The 19,330-nt window shown below is 50.6% G+C and overlaps 1 protein-coding gene across 1 annotated transcript; it reads left to right on the top strand.

Annotated features, from left to right (window-relative positions):
• The first annotated feature begins 212 nt into the window (after nucleotides 1-212).
• On the top strand, nucleotides 213-18,407 carry LRRC75B (leucine rich repeat containing 75B). Its single transcript, XM_075568454.1, has 4 exons — nucleotides 213-1,003; nucleotides 4,811-4,939; nucleotides 14,920-15,032; nucleotides 16,864-18,407. The coding sequence occupies exons 1-4, from the start codon at nucleotides 746-748 to the stop codon at nucleotides 17,333-17,335; spliced, it is 972 nt and encodes a 323-aa protein (XP_075424569.1). The 5' UTR covers nucleotides 213-745; the 3' UTR covers nucleotides 17,336-18,407.
• Nucleotides 18,408-19,330: the final 923 nt, after the last annotated feature.

The following is a 19,330-nucleotide window of genomic DNA, read 5'->3' as shown; positions in this document are numbered from 1 at the left end:
ACCCCGGACCCTATTATATATCCCGAACCCTACTACCGAACCTACAGCCGAATGCACACATCCTACAGCAGCCCTATTACTGACCCAATAACCAGCACGAACCCTACAGATCCGACAAATTCAGCACCAACAACGCGGACAGCACCGGCCGGGTGAGGGGAGGAGGGGGGGAAGAGGGAGGGGGGCAGGGGGTCTGGCTCGGTGAGGGGGAGGGGGTCGGTCACCCGGTTTGACATCTGGGGGAGGGGCACGCGCGGTAGACAGGGGTGTGCACCGGAGGAGCACTCTCTAGGGGCGGGTCCGGACGCGATATATAGGGGGTTAACGGTATATTGGGGGGTGCGATATATAAGGGGTGAGGAGCAGATGCTGTATAGTGAAGAGCAGTATATAAGTGGGGAGCAGAATATAAGGAGAGAGCATTAAATAGGGGGACAGTAAATAGGTGTGTAGTATATTAAGGGGGAGGAAGGGGTATATGTTATATATATTAGAGGGAATATTATATAGGGACGGTATATAGGGGTGTGTTGAATATAATGGCTTCTTGGTATATAGGGGGTAAGGGTTGATATAATATAGGGGGAGCGGTATACAGGGGCAGTATATAGGGGGAGCAGTATACAACAGAGGGAACCTTATATGGGGGCAGTAAATAAGGGTTTGGAATATATGGGACGGAGCAGTATACAAGGGGTGAGGGTTTATATAATATAGAGGGAGTGGTATACAGGGGGGGGGCGGTATGGGCGGCCGGCTGAGCAGACAGAGCAGTCTGGAGGATGAGCCGGAGGAAGGGGCAGATTCGGGGTCCCCCTGGGGGGAGGGTTACCGGGGAGACTTCACATCGCTGCTCCTGAGCTCGGAGCGGATCCCCGGGGTGCTGCGGAGGAACAAGCCGGCTCCGTATGTGCGCAGAGCGGCCTGGATCAGGGACATTCAGGCGCTAACCCGGGAGCGCAAACAGGAGCGAGCGCTGCACATCCTGAGGCTGCTCCGCAAGGTGAGGACCCGGGGAACCCCGATACCTGCCCTGCACCCCAAGAATACAGTGCGTGTGATATATACATTGCACCCCAAGAATACAGTGCGTGTGATATATACACTGCACCCCAAGAATACAGTGCGTGTGATATATACACTGCACCCCAAGAATACAGTGCGTGTGATATATACACTGCACCCCAAGTATACAGTTTGTGTGATATATACACTGCACCCCAAATATACAGTTTGTGTGATATATACACTGCACCCCAAGAATACAGCGCGTGTGATATATACACTGCACCCCAAGAATACAGTGCGTGTGATATATACACTGCACCCCATGTATACACTGCATGTGATATATACACTGCACCCCAAGTATACAGTGCGTGTGATATATACACTGCACCCCAAGAATACAATGCGTGTGATATATACACTGCACCCCAAGAAAACAGCGTGATATATACACTGCACCCCAAGAATACAGCGTGTGTGATATATACACTGCACCCCAAGAATACAGTGTGTGTGTGATATATACACTGCACCCCAAGAATACAGCGCGTGTGATATATACACTGCACCCCAAGAATACAGTGCATGTGATATATACACTGCACCCCAAGAATACAGTGCGTGTGATATATATACACTGCACCCCAAGAATACAGTGCGTGTGATATATACACTGCACCCCAAGAATACAGCGCGTGTGATATATACACTGCACCCCAAGAATACAGCGCGTGTGATATATACACTGCACCCCAAGAATACAGCGCGTGTGATATATACACTGCACCCCAAGAATACAGCGCGTGTGATATATACACTGCACCCCAAGAATACAGCGCGTGTGATATATACACTGCACCCCAAGAATACAGCGCGTGTGATATATACACTGCACCCCAAGAATACAGCGCGTGTGATATATACACTGCACCCCAAGAATACAGTGCGTGTGATATATACACTGCACCCCAAGTATACAGCGCGTGTGATATATACACTGCACCCCAAGAATACAGCGCGTGTGATATATACACTGCACCCCAAGAATACAGCGCGTGTGATATATACACTGCACCCCAAGAATACAGCGCATGTTATATATACACTGCACCCCAAGAATACAGTGCGTGTGATATATACACTGCACCCCAAGAATACAGTGCGTGTGATATATACACTGTACCCCAAGAATACAGTGCGTGTGATATATACACTGCACCCCAAGAATACAGTGCGTGTGATATATACACTGCACCCCAAGAATACAGTGCGTGTGATATATACACTGCACCCCAAGAATACAGTGCGTGTGATATATACACTGCACCCCGTGTATACAGCACGTGTGATATATACACTGCACCCCAAGAATAGAGTGCGTGTGATATATACACTGCACCCCAAGAATACAGTGCGTGTGATATATACACTGCACCCCAAGAATACAGTGTGTGTGATATATACACTGCACCCCAAGAATACAGCGCGTGTGATATATACACTGCACCCCATGTATAAAGGTGCGTGTGATATATACACTGCGCCCCATGTATACAGCGCGTGTGATATATACACTGCCCCCCAAGTATACAGTGCGTGTGATATATACACTGCACCCCACGAATACACTGCGTGTGATATATACACTGCACCCCATGTACGCGTGTGATATATACACTGCACCCCGTGTACACAGCGTGTGTGATATATACACTGCACCCCATGTATACAGCGCGTGTGATATATATATACTGCACCCCATGTATACAGCGCGTGTGATATATACACTGCACCCTGTGTATACAGTGCGTGTGATATATACACTGCCCCCCAAGTATACAGTGCGTGTGATATATACACTGCCCCCCAAGTATACAGTGCGTTTGATATATACACCGCACCCCATGTATACACAGTGTGTTTGATATATACACCGCACCCCATGTATACACAGTGCGTGTGATATATACACTGCACCCTATGTATACAGAGTGCGTGTGATATATATACTGCACCCCATGTATACATTGCGTGTGATATATATACTGCACCCCATGTATACACAGTGCGTGTGACATATACACTGCGCCTCATGTATACATTGCATCTGATATATACAGTGCACCCCGTGTATACATTGCATCTGATATATACACTGCACCCCGTGTATACAGCGCGTGTGATATATACACTGCACCTCATCTATACAGCACGTCTGATATATACTCTGAGCCCCGTGTATACAGTGCGCCTATTATATACACTGCACACTATGTACACAATGCGTGTGATATATACACTGCGCCCCATGTATACAGTGCGTCTGATATATACATTGCACCCCATGTATACAGCACGTCTGATATATACACTGCACCCGATGTATACAGCGCGTCTGATATATACACTGCGCCCCATGTATACAGCGCGTCTGATACATACACTGCACCCCATGTATACAGCGCGTCTGATACATACACTGCGCCCCATGTATACAGCGCGTCTGATATATACACTGCGCCCCATGTATACAGCGCGTCTGATACATACACTGTGCCCCATGTATACAGCGCGTCTGATATATACACTGCGCCCCATGTATACAGCGCGTCTGATACATACACTGCGCCCCGTGTATACAGCGCGTCTGATACATACACTGCGCCCCGTGTATACAGTGCGTGTGATATATACACTGCACCCCATGTATACAGCGCGTCTGATATAACACTGCGCCCCATGTATACAGCGTGTCTGATACATACATTGCACCCCATGTATACAGCACGTCTGATACATACACTGCGCCCCATGTATACAGCGCGTCTGATACATACACTGCGCCCCGTGTATACAGCGCGTCTGATATATACACTGCGCCCCATGTATACAGCGCATCTGATACATACATTGCACCCCATGTATACAGCACGTCTGATACATACACTGCGCCCCGTGTATACAGCGCGTCTGATACATACCCTGCGCCCCATGTATACAGCGCGTCTGATATATACACTGCGCCCCATGTATACAGCGCGTCTGATACATACACTGCGCCCCATGTATACAGCGCGTCTGATACATACACTGCGCCCATGTATACAGCGCGTCTGATATATACACTGCGCCCCATGTATACAGCGCGTCTGATACATACATTGCACCCCATGTATACAGTGCGTCTGATACATACACTGCACCCCATGTATACAGCGCGTCTGATACATACACTGCGCCCCATGTATACAGTGCATCTTATATATACACTGTGCCCCATGTATACAGCGCATCTGATATATACACTGCGCCCCATGTATATAGCGCGTCTGATCTATACACTGCGCCCCGTGTATACAGCGCATCTGATATATACACTGCGCCCCGTGTATACAGCATGTCTGATCTATGCACTGCACATCGATATACACTGGCACCCCAATATATTGTGATATACAGCTGCATCCTTGTATGTGCACTTTATCAGGATGACATGGTCACCCTGATATAGCATGATATACGTACAACCAAAATATATATTGCACCCTGATATAGCATGATATACACCCAAGATATATACTGCACTCTGATATAGCATGTACTGACACATACAGTATAAACTAACAAACTATATATATTTGGTGCACAGGCATATAGAGCTGCACCCTAATATCCATCTTATCATTACACACATCATCATCATATTCATCACACACCTCCAATCTACACCCAAACATGCACCCCCTTTACCCCCTAATTTAAGTCCAGGGTGGGGTGACCCCCCCCCCCCTCTGTCTTGCAGGACCTGGGCTTGGAGGGGACCTTCCTGAATGACATCATGTACAGACAGGTCACAGTCCTCAATCTGGTGGATCCCATCTCGCACGAGCTGGTGCAGAGTCTGATCAGGGAGTTGCAGTGTCCCAGGAAGGTGAGTAGTGGGGGGGGGGGGAGGTGGGGTGGGGGGCTGAGGTCAATGACTCCCTAGATCGCAGCCCCACGACCCGGACGCCCCAGAACCAGCTATTCCCCTGACCCTTTTATCTGTGTGCCACCTCCATTATAAGCTCTTTCATGCAGGAATACGCTGTTATCCTATCTGTATAAAGCAAGCAAAGGAGACGCAAGCAATGTCTGCTGCACCCGGTCAATAATGGGTTAATTGTACAGCGTGCGGTCAAAATTAACTTGTAATGTTTATAATTAAAATAAATGCCAAAAAGAAAATATATATATGTTCAGTAAATATTAAATTAGCATATCTATCAAACACGTGGTGATGTATATACTGTAAGTGCAAGGATGCAAAATAAAGTTTGCAAGTTCCTCATTCTGCTGGATATAGACCCACTGTGGTCTTTCTCCCTCCTAATAGAGGTAAATGAGAAATTTAATCCTAATAGAGGTATATTAGTATTTTATCTGGTAGTGTTAGGACTTGCGAACAGGTGTCTGCCTTGACGTGGCTCGCAAGCTTACAACGCTTTGGCCAAAGGGTTAAACTAAATGACCCTATTTCAAGAGAATATATAAGTATTTTACTATGTATTTCTGTCATGTTGGATGTAGCATTGGGCTTCTCTGTCGTCTGTTATATACTGTAAATGCAAGGATGCAAAATAAAATAAAAAGTGGGTCAAGATCTAACGCTATAGGGGAGGAATAGATCCTGTCCCCCGTGAATGCGCCTCTAAGGTAAGTAATAGGTGTTAGTTACTTACTGCAGGATAATACAGGCGAGGGTAAATCAGAAGCAGCTGTTCTGGTAATCTCTCTTGATCAGAGATCAGGGGATTATGATGGATAATCTAGTAGAACATCTAAATAACTGGCATACACGCCAACCACCAATGTACGGGTTAGTGAGAAGGACGAATCTTCCTGTACTTTTAGTGTAAAGAAGATAGTTACACAATATACCTGAGCAGACTGCTCTGTCTGAAAAGTAGTGACTAAGTAATAGTAGCAAGGCTGCTTCAGCTGATGCCTGAAACAATGTTGTCAGTAGTAACACAATAAGCCGCAGGTTGCAACAAGTATTAAAGTTGTAACTTCAACAACCCTGTTGGTCGTCTATTCAATACACAGCCTCAGGTGGTAGAAAGTGAGCCCTGATAAGATCATGGGAGGGGGAATAGAGATCCCTGCTAAACTGATCTAATGAGGCTGTGTATTTAAGTAGAGAAGCTACGTTAGCTGGACACATTCACCCTGAGGAAGCCCCGTGGGCCGTGGTACCAGCTGGAGCGGTGAGTATACTGCTTGATGGTTCTCGTTACACACACCGAGACGCCAGTGACGTCAGCACGGCGACCGACGCTCGTTTCGCATCCTCATTACGCTTTTTCTCTCCTGATCCGTGCGTCCCCAGCTTCTTCCATAACTTCAGGGTCTTCAACGTAACCACATTAATTTGGTTAACTCATTGTGATCCAAATGGCTACAAAGCAAAGTGATTTGTAGCATGCCTACTATTTATTTAATGTATTCATTGCTCCGCCTTGATTTTAAGGCTGTACTTGGAGATATGTATGCGTATGCGTGCTACCTGTACATGAAATGTTAGTGTATAATAAACTTTAAAAGTGTAGCATTTGCATTAATGAAAAAAGAATGATCATTCAAACTAGCCCGTTTGTTTACAATATATAGTATGAATAGTCATTGTAATTTGTAGGTAATTACCTGAATTGATCTACATTCAGAACTTCTTGCTAGAGGTAAACGTGAATGTAACATGAACAACACTAATTTAAACTTAAACTGAAAAGGCAGATCTAAATGGATTAGTAGATTACAGATGAATATTTGGTTATATTAGTTAGTATTCAGGTACTGTGCAATTATTGTACCCCACCCCCTATTATTCACGCTTTGGCAATACTGAAATGTTCTTTCGTCGTGCCAATAAAGCTTATTTGATTTGATTTATATTCAAAGAAGCAAATATTAGATATGTGGGGATATATGTCAGTTAATTGTTTATTAGTTGAGCATTTTATGTCTATCCTTAGATATTTTAAATGTAAAGATAGGAGTTTATTATGACAGGAGATATATATATATATATATATGTTTGCGCCCCCCCTGCCCTGGAGGATACTCCCGATGTCTCTGATCTGTCTGATTGTCCTCCGAAAGAATCTATGCTCTCAGCCCTCACTTCCCCATCAGAATAATCATCAAACTCCACCCAGCCTCTCCAGTCCTGTGAAGGTTTCACTACTTTTTGTTGTTGACTCGCGACGTGGGCAGTAACAGTCCCAGGCCTCTCCATGTCTCTGGGTAGGTCAATGTTAGTCGTAGGCCTACCCCGGCCTGTTACAGCCTGCACCTTGTATGTGTCAGGGTCCCTAGAGGCCTTGCGCCCCGGCCCTTAGCTTGTCCATGGTGCCGCTGTAGTATGGGGTCAAATGGTTTAGTACTCATCGGAGAGGGCACGGTAGCGTCCTCCTCCACCCCGGTGGTCGCCTCTACGATGATGCCGTCATCCGGTTGCACCGGAAGGGTGTTGACGTCATCCACGTTGGAAGAAGTACCGTCCGGTATCTCTTCGCCGGATTCCTCCGCTGGAGCCTGGAGGCAAGAAGCAAGATGATCCTCACCGCCCCGCTGGCTCCTGGCAGTCGCGTGGTCCTCCGCGTTGGAAGCAGACACGTCCGACGCAGTCTCTCCGGAAGCCACGACGGCCTTGGCGCTCCTCCACTGTTCGGGAGGCACCATTGCTCGGGGTGACGTCATCTGCACGGGACTCCGCTCCTGTTCGATCGGGCAGGTAGGCACTTCCTCCGAAGCCGGCCGGAGCGTCACCATGGATAGTCGCCCTCCGCTGCTGTCTTCATCAGATGTTGGGTGGGACACGGCCTCAGGGTAAGAGCACTGGGACACCTCACAGTCGCTGGCGGCGATTGGCACTTCTATACATTACTACTTGTTTGATAGACATGCTAATTTAATATTTACTGAACATATATATTTTCTTTTTGGCATTTATTTTAATTAATTAATTAATTATTATTTATTTGAATTATAAATATTACACGTTAATTTTGATCTCGTGTACAATTAACCCATTATTAACCGAGTGCAATATACAGTGCTTTTTTCTTCTTTGGGTGCTTTATATACACCCTGTTATTTGCACCATCAAGTGACCCGTTTCACAGCATGACTAGCCAGCTGAGCTAGGAGAGCTCCCTTTCTGCTATAATCCTATCTATATACTCTGCATTGTGAGTTCATGCAGTAATGGGCTGTATACATGGGCAGTGCTACATGTGCTTTCCGCCTGGGGTGTATATAAGCAGGGGCCTCCTCTCTCCTTACAGAGGGAAGCCTTCCAGAGTCTCAGACTGGTCCTGCATATCAATGATAAGAACAAGAGCCAGAGAGGGAGGAGACTGTGAGAGACAGAAGGATGGAGAGGGGGGATCCTGTCAGAGGCAGAAGGATGGAGAGGGGGAGACTGTGAGAGACAGAAGGATGGAGAGGGAGGGAGACTGTGAGAGACAGAAGGATGGAGAGGGAGGGAGACTGTGAGAGACAGAAGGATGGAGAGGGAGGGAGACTGTGAGAGACAGAAGGATAGAGAGGGAGGGAGACTGTGAGAGACAGAAGGATGGAGAGGAGGGAGCCTGTCAGAGGCTGAAGGATGGAGAGGGAGGGAGACTGTGAGAAACAGAAGGATGGAGAGGGAGGAGACTGTGAGAGACAGAAGGATGGAGAAGGGGATACTGTGAGAGACAGAAGGATGGAGAGGGAGGGATACTGTGAGAGACAGAAGGATGGACAGGGGGAGACTGTGAGAGACAGAAGGATGGAGAGGGGGAAGACTGTCAGAGGCAGAAGGATGGAGAGGGGGAGACTGTCAGAGGCAGAAGGATGGAGAGGGGGGAGACTGTCAGAGGCAGAAGGATGGAGAGGGAGGAAGATTGCGAGAGACAGAAGGATGGAGAGGGGGGAGACTGTCAGAGGCAGAAGGATGGAGAGGGAGGAGACTGTGAGAGACAGAAGGATGGAGAGGGAGGGAGACTGTGAGAGACAGAAGGATGGAGAGGGGGGAGCCTGTCAGAGGCTGAAGGATGGAGAGGGAGGGAGACTGTGAGAAACAGAAGGATGGAGAGGGAGGAGGCTGTGAGAGACAGAAGGATGGAGAGGGGGGAGCCTGTCAGAGGCTGAAGGATGGAGAGGGAGGGAGACTGTGAGAAACAGAAGGATGGAGAGGGAGGAGACTGTGAGAGACAGAAGGATGGAGAAGGGGATACTGTGAGAGACAGAAGGATGGAGAGGGAGGGATACTGTGAGAGACAGAAGGATGGACAGGGGGAGACTGTGAGAGACAGAAGGATGGAGAGGGGGAAGACTGTCAGAGGCAGAAGGATGGAGAGGGGGAGACTGTCAGAGGCAGAAGGATGGAGAGGGGGGAGACTGTCAGAGGCAGAAGGATGGAGAGGGAGGAAGATTGCGAGAGACAGAAGGATGGAGAGGGGGGAGACTGTCAGAGGCAGAAGGATGGAGAGGGAGGAGACTGTCAGAGGCAGAAGGATGGAGAGGGAGGGAGACTGTGAGAGACAGAAGGATGGAGAGGGAGGAGACTGTCAGAGGCAGAGGATGGAGAGGGGGAGACTGTGAGAGACAGAAGGATGGAGAGGGGGAGACTGTCAGAGGCAGAAGGATAGAGAGGGGGAGACTGTGAGAGATAGAAGGATAGAGAGGGGGAGACTGTCAGGGGCAGAAGGATGGAGAGGGGGAGACTGAGAGACAGAAGGATGGAGAGGGGGGAGACTGTCAGGGGCAGAAGGATGGAGAGGGAGGGAGACTGTGAGAGACAGAAAGATAGAGAGGGGGAGACTGTCAGAGACAGAAAGATAGAGAGGGGGAGACTGTCAGAAACACAAATGGAGAACAAGGAGACAGTCAGAAACAGAAGGGGAGGGAGTAGCGGGAAAAAAACAGTAATAAGAATGGCCAGACAGACATAAATATAAGGGGATTAGAGAGAGAGAGAGAGAAAGAAGGGTTAAAGGCGAGAGATAGGGAGAGGAGAGAGAGGAGGACAGAGAGAGAAATAGTGAGGGAGGGGGCATGAGCTGCAGGGAGAGAGAATAGGGCTGCAGAGAGGGGGGGAGAGAGGGGGAAGAGAGGGGGGGGGGGTGATCGCTCAAGCAGAAATCCCCTCCTGGCAGTGACTCCGGGCAGAATGGCACCGATCTCTGTCCCTGCCAGTCTCTGTGCCAGTCTCTGTGCCAGTCTCTGTGCCTGTCTCTGTGCCAGTCTCTGTGCCAGTCTCTGTGCCAGTCTCTGTGCCTGTCTCTGTGCCAGTCTCTGTGCCAGTCTCTGTGCCAGTCTCTGTGCCTGTCTCTGTGCCAGTCTCTGTGCCAGTCTCTGTGCCTGTCTCTGTGCCTGTCTCTGTGCCAGTCTCTGTGCCAGTCTCTGTGCCTGTCTCTGTGCCAGTCTTTGTGCCTGTCTCTGTGCCTGTCTCTGTGCCAGTCTCTGTGCCAGTCTCTGTGCCAGTCTCTGTGCCTGTCTCTGTGCCAGTCTTTGTGCCTGTCTCTTTGCCAGTCTCTGTGCCAGTCTCTGTGCCAGTCTCTGTGCCTGTCTCTGTGCCAGTCTCTGTGCCAGTCTCTGTGCCTGTCTCTGTGCCTGTCTCTGTGCCAGTCTCTGTGCCTGTCTCTGTGCCAGTCTCTGTGCCTGTGTCTCCTGCCTGGAACACTGAGGAGGCTCACAGAGCGGCTAGGGGGGGTTATATGACCCCATGTATACACATGCATACCCACCACACAGGTATACCCACCACACAGGTATACCCACCCCACAGGTATACCCATCACACAGTTATACCCATCACACAGTTATACCCGTCACACAAGTATACCCATCACACAAGTATACCCACCACACAGGTATACCCATCACACAGTTATACCCATCACACAGGTATACCCGTCACACAGTTATACCCATCACACAGGTATACCCGTCACACAAGTATACCCGTCACACAAGTATACCCACCACACAGGTATACCCATCACACAGGTATACCCACCACACAGGTATACCCACCACACAAGCATACCCACCACACAGGTATTCCCATCACACAGGTATACCCACCACACAAGTATACCCACCACACAAGTATACCCACCACACAAGCATACCCACCACACAGGTATACCCATCACACAAGCATACCCACACCACTGGTATACCCACCACACAAGCATACCCACCACACAGGTATTCCCATCACACAGGTATACCCACCACACAAGTATACCCACCACACAAGTATACCCACCACACAGGTATACCCACCACACAGGTATACCCATCACACAGGTATACCCATCACACAGGTATACCCACCACACAGGTATACCCACCACACAAGCATACCCACCACACAGGTATTCCCATCACACAGGTATACCCACCACACAAGTATACCCACCACACAAGTATACCCACCACACAAGCATACCCACCACACAGGTATACCCATCACACAAGCATACCCACACCACTGGTATACCCACCACACAAGCATACCCACCACACAGTTATTCCCATCACACAGGTATACCCACCACACAGGTATACACACCACACAGGTATACCCACCACACAAGTATACCCACCAGACACGTATACCGATCACACAGGTATACCCATCACACAGGTATACCCACCACACAGGTATACCCACCACACAGGTATACCCATCACACAAGCATACCCACCACACAGGTATACCCATCACACAGGTATACCCACCCCACAGGTATACCCATCACACAGGTATACCCACCACACAGGTATACCCATCACACAAGCATACCCACCACACAGGTATACCCTTCACACAAGCATACCCACCCCACAGGTATACCCATCACACAAGCATACCCACCCCACAGGTATACCCACCACACAGGTATACCCACCACACAGGTATACCCATCACACAGGTATACCCATCACACAGGTATACCCACCACACAGGTATACCCATCACACAAGCATACCCACCACACAGGTATACCCACCACACAGGTATACCCACCACACAGGTATACCCATCACACAGGTATACCCATCACACAGGTATACCCACCACACAGGTATACCCATCACACAAGCATACCCACCCCACAGGAATACCCATCACACAGGTATACCCACCACACAGGTATACCCATCACACAGGTATACCCACCACACAGGTATACCCACCACACAGGTATACCTATCACACAAGCATACCCACCCCACAGGTATACCCACCACACAGGTATACCCACCCCACAGGTATACCCATCACACAGGTATACCCACCACACAGGTATACCCATCACACAAGCATACCCACCCCACAGGTATACCCACCACACAGGTATACCCACCACACAGGTATACCCATCACACAGGTATACCCAGGTATACCCATCACACAGGTATACCCACCACACAGGTATACCCATCACACAAGCATACCCACCACACAGGTATACCCACCACACAGGTATACCCACCACACAGGTATACCCACCACACAGGTATACCCATCACACAAGCATACCCATCACACAGGTATACCCACCACACAGGTATACCCATCACACAAGCATACCCACCCCACAGGTATACCCACCACACAGGTATACCCACCACACAGGTATACCCATCACACAGGTATACCCAGGTATACCCATCACACAGGTATACCCACCACACAGGTATACCCATCACACAAGCATACCCACCACACAGGTATACCCACCACACAGGTATACCCACCACACAGGTATACCCACCACACAGGTATACCCATCACACAAGCATACCCATCACACAGGTATACCCACCACACAGGTATACCCATCACACAAGCATACCCACCACACAGGTATACCCATCACACAAGCATACCCACCACACAGGTATACCCATCACACAAGCATACCCATATCAACAGTTCTCATGCAGCAGGAGTGGTGAATGAACCATGTATCCGACCCGTGTTATTCATATACTGAGACACAGTGCTGCTTCCCCCAATGGGCTGCTTGGAAGATTCCCCTCTCACAGCCAACATAGAGCAAGTTACCTTACACCGCAGGGAACGCAGTGCTGTATAAGTGGGACAGGTTCACGACTCGCAGTGTAAATAATTCAGGCTTCACTGACCCTCACTCATGGTTTATCCACGCTCAGTGAGGACCCGTCAATAGGCGGTGTGTACTGATAATGTATCAGTCCCATGGCATGAAATCATGTATGCGATATACATGTATATCTTAGGTATGGTTCCGTACAAAGGTTCAGCTGTTACAGGGTTGCTAAGCAATGACAGCAAGGAGAGGAGGAGAGGCAGACAGAGAGAGACAGCAAGGAGAGCAGGAGACAGGTGAGATAAGTAGGAGAGGAGAGAGTGTGCCCAGTGAGGAGGAGACACACAGTAAGGCAGGGAGTACAAAGAGGGGAGGGGAGAGTGCAAAGAGGAGCAGGGCGTGATGGATGAGAGAGTACGGCGGAGATTATAATGAGTGCGACAGCGAGCGCGTGTGCGAGCGCGGTGCAAACAACAGAACGCGTCTCTTTGAGGCCGCCCATAGTTAACGCGACCGCGCGAGCAAACGAGAGCGAATGATTTAGTCTTTTTTTGCGCCATGGCCGGGGCACGGTTCAGCCAATGAGGGCAAAAAGTTCACGTGACGTCACGGCCACGCCACCCCGCCACGCAAACCCAAAGAGCAGAAATCGCTCGAGCGACAGGCGCGTGCGGCGCTCACTATGAACGCGGCCCAAGGTGGGGAAGAGGGGATAAGAGACAGTAAGGCCTTACCCAGGCAAAACAAAGAGGAATGTTTCATTAATTACCCCTGGATCTGCACATGTTACCCCGGGTACCGCTAGTATATAATATATATATGTATGTATAACAAAAGCACAGAGCCTGCGCTCCTACTAATTTGGGCTAAAATACAAAAGTGACGTGTTTACCTTTAGAACCCGAGTCTGTAACAAGGAGACATTTGGTGGCATCTTATGATCAAAACGTGATTCCAGCCGCCAACCTCGTCCCGGTAACCTCCGTGTAGCCGGAACCTGCACTGAGTATGTGTCCTTTCTTATTGCCCTGTGGGCTAACCCCTGTGAGGTGGGTGACAGTGCCCTGAAGGGGTTAAATAAATGCAGCATCTGCTTATGTGGGATTTAGTGCAATTAAAAGCTGGCCAGAGCCGGTAACAGAGTCCCCTTATTATAACGGTAACCCGTGGGGGCACAAATACCCCGGTGTGAAATATTACATCGCCCACACATCTCTTCTTCCTGTCAGCCACGGACACTCGCCCGGTGGGAGCGCAGGCTCTGTGCTTTTGTTTTCCATAAAGGTGCAGTAAGGCCAATCCTTTTACCAGCAGCATACTTCATAAAGGGAGGAGCGAAGGTAATATTTATGTATGTACCGGTATGTATGTATGTACTGTATGTATGTACGTATATGTATGTTTGTATGTATGTACGTACGTATGTACGTATGTTTGTATGTATGTATGTATGTTTGTATGTATGTATATATGTATGTACGTATGTACGGTATGTATGTTTGTATGTATGTATGTACATATGTTTGTATGTATTTATGTATATATGTACGTACGTATGTACGGTATGTATGTTTGTATGTATGTACGTATGTTTGTATGTGTGTATGTTTGTATGTATGTACGTACGTATGTACGGTATGTATGTTTGTATGTACAGTATGTACGTATGTTTGTATGTATGTACGTACATATGTACAGTATGTATGTTTGTATGTATGTGCGTACGTATGTACGGTATGTATGTTTGTATGTATGTACATATGTATATAAATTTATACACACACATCTCTTGCAGGAATATGACCCACTGAAAAGCACAGATCGCATCTGTCGGCAGCTTATCTACCACCTGACGCCACACTCCAAGTGGCACCGACAGAGCCTGTCCCGCAGGAAGAGCTTGGCATGGTGAGGTGGGCACTGGGGAGGAGGGTTGGGGAGAGAGGGGGTGTGTGACAGGGGGAGAGAGGGGATAGGGAGGGGGAGTGTTAAGATATATGGTCATAATGGGCTTCTGACAGTCATCTAGCGTCTGCAGTGCCCTCCTCTATACCTTGTGGCACAGTGTGAGTAACGCCCGGTGGCACAGCATGAGTGACTATCAGTGTGAGTGAAGCTCAGTGTGAGTGATGCTCAGTGTGAGTGACACTCAGTTGCACAGTGTGAGTAACGCTCGGTGGCACAGCATAAGTGACAATCAGTGTGAGTGAAGCTCAGTGGCTCAGTGTGAGTGAGGCTAATTGTGAGTGACAGTCAGTGGCACAGTGTGAGTGACTCAGTGGCTCAGTGTGAGTGATTTTCAGTGGCTCAGTGTGAGTGACGCTCAGTGGCAGTGTGAGTGACACACTGTGGCACAGTGTGAGTGACACTCAGTGTGAGTGATGCTCAGTGGCACAGTGTGAGTGATGCTCGGTGGCTTAGTGTGAGTGATGCTCAGTGGCTCAGTGTGGGTGACTCAGTGGCTCAGTGTGAGTGACGCTCAGTGGCACAGTGTGAGTGACGCTCAGTGGCTCAATGTGAGTGATGCTCAGTGTGAGTGACACTCAGTGGCTCAGTATGAGTGACTCAGTGGCTCAGTGTGAGTGATTTTCAGTGGCTTAGTGTGAGTGATGCTCAGTGGCACAGTGTGAGTGACATACTGTGGCACAGTGTGAGTGATAGTGTGAGTGACGTTCAGTGGCTCAGTGTGAGTGACACTGGCACAGTTTGAATGATGCTCAGTTGCACAGTGTGAGTGACACTCAGTGTGAGTGATGCTCAGTGGCACAGTGTGAGTGACGCTCGGTGGCTCAGTGTGAGTGATGCTCAGTGGCTCAGTGTAAGTGATGCTCAGTGGCTCAGTGTGAGTGATGTTCAGTGGCTCAGTGTGAGTGACTTTCAGTGGCTCATTGTGAGTAACGCTCAGTGTAAGTGACGCTCAGTGCCACAGTGTGAGTGACACTCTGTGGCACAGTGTGAGTGATGCTCAGTGGCTCAGTGTGAGTGACGCTCAGTGGCACAGTGTGAGTGACGCTCAGTGGCACAGTGTGAGTGACGCTCAGTGGCACAGTGTGAGTGATGCTCAGTGGCTCAGTGTGGGTGACTCAGTGGCTCAGTGTGAGTGACGCTCAGTGGCACAGTGTAAGTGACACTCAGTGGCACAGGGTGAGTGATGCTCAGTGGCACAGGGTGAGTGATGCTCAGTGGCACAGTGTGAGTGACACTTAGTGGCACAGTGTGAGTGACGCTCAGTGGCACAGTGTGAGTAACGCTCAGTGTAAGTGATGCTCAGTGCCACAGTGTGAGTGACACTTTGTGGCTCAGTGTGAGTGATGCTCAGTGGCACCATGTGAGTGACACTCAGTGGCACAGTGCGAGTGTGCTCAGTAGCACAGTGTGAGTGATGCTCAGTGGCACAGTGAGTGATGCTCAGTGGCACAGTGTGAGTGACTCAGTGGCTCAGTGTGAGTGACTCAGTGGCTCAGTGTGAGTGATGCTCAGTGGCACAGTGTGAGTGACACTCAGTGTCAGAGTGTGAGTGACTCAGTGTGAGTGACTCAGTGGCTCAGTGTGAGTGATGCTCAGTGGCACAGTGTGAATGACACTCAGTGGCTCAGTGTGAGTGACTCAGTGGCTCAGTGTGAGTGACACTCAGTGGCTGAATTTGAGGTCAGACCCCCTGGCCCACCTAGCGTGCCCATTCTCCTGCCCCGTGCCGCCCCTGTGTGCTAACGCCCACTCTTTGCTCCCGTTGGCGCAGCCTGCAGCAGAAGCTGAGCAGCGAGGCTCTAGATCTCTCCGGGATCCCGCTGTCCCCCCGTGACACCCAGCGACTGGCCATCTACCTGCACAGCTACGGGGACCTGCTTACCACCGTGGACCTGAGCTTCACCGACCTGACGGACGGCACCCTGGGACTGGCACTGCCCGCCCTCGCCTCTCTGCCCAAACTCACGCACCTGGCGCTGAACGGGAACCGCCTGACCTGCTCGGCCGTCAAGGAGCTGAGCGACGCCATGAAGGACAGCATCAAGTTTCCGTGTCTGGGCTGGGTGGACCTGGGCAACAACGGGGACATCTGCTCCATGCCCCAGCCGCTGCTCTTGGGGTTACGACGCCGCCTGTGCCAGCAGAACCTGCTCCCCACTATCCCCGAAGCGCAAGACAGTGACATGTCCGAGGGAGAGGGGGGGGTCCCTGTATCCTTCCCGCTGCTGCACTGGGAGAGGTGAGAGCCCCCCAATGTGGCTGTGATGCCCAGCCCTCCTTCACCCTTACTGTCACCCCCCTCCCACCTCCCCCTAACACTCACTGTGCCAGGAGCGGTCCAGCCTCAGCTGAAGGGGGCGAGGGTTGCTGCAGACACGCTCAACCCTCCCACCCCCCTGACCCATTGCAGACAGCACCGGCCTCATCACTGGGTTTTATGGATTAATCTCTGAACAAAAGGGCCCTGGAATCAGAGGCGGGCAGGACCAGGACTGCAGCGTCAGGGAACCTGGGGGTGCCCGACACCCGAGGGGGGGAGGGGGGCGTGATTGTGGGGAGGGGGACTGTATAAGGATTCATAGTATTGCTACACACTCCCAGCCCCCCCTCATTACCCAGAATAGAATGCAGCCCGGATCTGCAGAGCATTGCACTCCCCCCCCCCCCAGGAACCCCCCTCTCCTCTCTGGGCGGGGGGCTCGATGAAACATAGGGACCAGCACACAGGGCTGATTAGAAGGGGCTGGCATGGGACCCCTCAGTCCTGGATCAGCGCAATTAACCTCTTCAGTGCTGCACATCAATGCATTGCTGGATGACACAAGTCTTAGGTGTGCCAGGATCTCTGAGCCCCCCTGACTGCTCGGGGGGCAGTAATACATTAAAATGCAACGTAGTGCTGGCAGTAAATGGGTTAAATGCAGAAGCAGCTCCCACTGCAGCACGTCCCAGCCATTCCTTGGGGGGCGCATCTGTTGAGTTTCTAAAACTCCATTCAGTTGTTGTTTTTTTAAATCTAGTAAATACTCCACAAATCTTGGGGTGTTGCCAGCACCCCAAGCTCTGTGCCATACACACTACCCCTGACAGCGATCTGGATAACGCAGCACAGACCCCATAACACCACCCAATCAGAGGCTTGCCCTCCCACTGTCTTTATAATGCTGGGTTATATCACGAGCAGGACTGCCACTCCCTGCATGCCACGCTGCAATGGGTGAGCTGGTGTCAGGAAGGTCTTGTATTGACCAGCCCGGCTCAGACGTTACCTGTATCTGGGAGGGTGACCAGCCCGGCTCAGACGTTACCTGTATCCGGGAGGGTGACCAGCCCGGCTCAGACGTTACCTGTATCCGGGAGGGTGACCAGCCCGGCTCAGACGTTACCTGTATCTGGGAGGGTGACCAGCCCGGCTCAGACGTTACCTGTATCCGGGAAGGTGACCAGCCCGGCTCAGACGTTACCTGTATCCGGGAGGGTGACCAGCCCGGCTCAGACGTTACCTGTATCCGGGAGGGTGACCAGCCCGGCTCAGACGTTACCTGTATCCGGGAGGGTGACCAGCCCGGCTCAGACGTTACCTGTATCCGGGAGGGTGACCAGCCCGGCTCAGACGTTACCTGTATCCGGGAGGGTGACCAGCCTGGCTCAGACGTTACCTGTATCCGGGAGGGTGACCAGCCCGGCTCAGACGTTACCTGTATCCGGGAGGGTGACCAGCCCGGCTCAGACGTTACCTGTATCTGGGAGGGTGACCAGCCTGGCTCAGACGTTACCTGTATCCGGGAAGGTGACCAGCCCGGCTCAGACGTTACCTGTATCCGGGAGGGTGACCAGCCTGGCTCAGACGTTACCTGTATCCGGGAGGGTGACCAGCCCGGCTCAGACGTTACCTGTATCCGGGAGGGTGACCAGCCCGGCTCAGACGTTACCTGTATCCGGGAGGGTGACCAGCCCGGCTCAGACGTTACCTGTATCCGGGAGGGTGACCAGCCTGGCTCAGACGTTACCTGTATCCGGGAGGGTGACCAGCCCGGCTCAGACGTTACCTGTATCCGGGAGGGTGACCAGCCCGGCTCAGATGTTACCTGTATCCGGGAGGGTGACCAGCCCGGCTCAGACGTTACCTGTATCCGGGAGGGTGACCAGCCTGGCTCAGACGTTACCTGTATCCGGGAGGGTGACCAGCCCGGCTCAGACGTTACCTGTATCCGGGAGGGTGACCAGCCCGGCTCAGA

This window comes from Ascaphus truei, chromosome 13, assembly GCF_040206685.1.
Source record: "Ascaphus truei isolate aAscTru1 chromosome 13, aAscTru1.hap1, whole genome shotgun sequence".
Classification (NCBI taxonomy): Eukaryota; Metazoa; Chordata; class Amphibia; order Anura; family Ascaphidae; genus Ascaphus; species Ascaphus truei.
This window is presented reverse-complemented; position numbering and strand designations above follow the sequence as displayed.

What these genes read in the sequence shown, in the direction of transcription:
- LRRC75B (XM_075568454.1), top strand. Translation starts at nt 746, where the DNA reads ATGGGCGGCCGGCTGAGCAGACAGAGCAGTCTGGAGGATGAGCCGGAG. An exon ending in TCCTGAGGCTGCTCCGCAAG is followed by an intron (nt 1,004 to 4,810) that starts GTGAGGACCCGG and finishes TCTGTCTTGCAG; the next exon opens with GACCTGGGCTTGGAGGGGAC. An exon ending in AGTTGCAGTGTCCCAGGAAG is followed by an intron (nt 4,940 to 14,919) that starts GTGAGTAGTGGG and finishes CATCTCTTGCAG; the next exon opens with GAATATGACCCACTGAAAAG.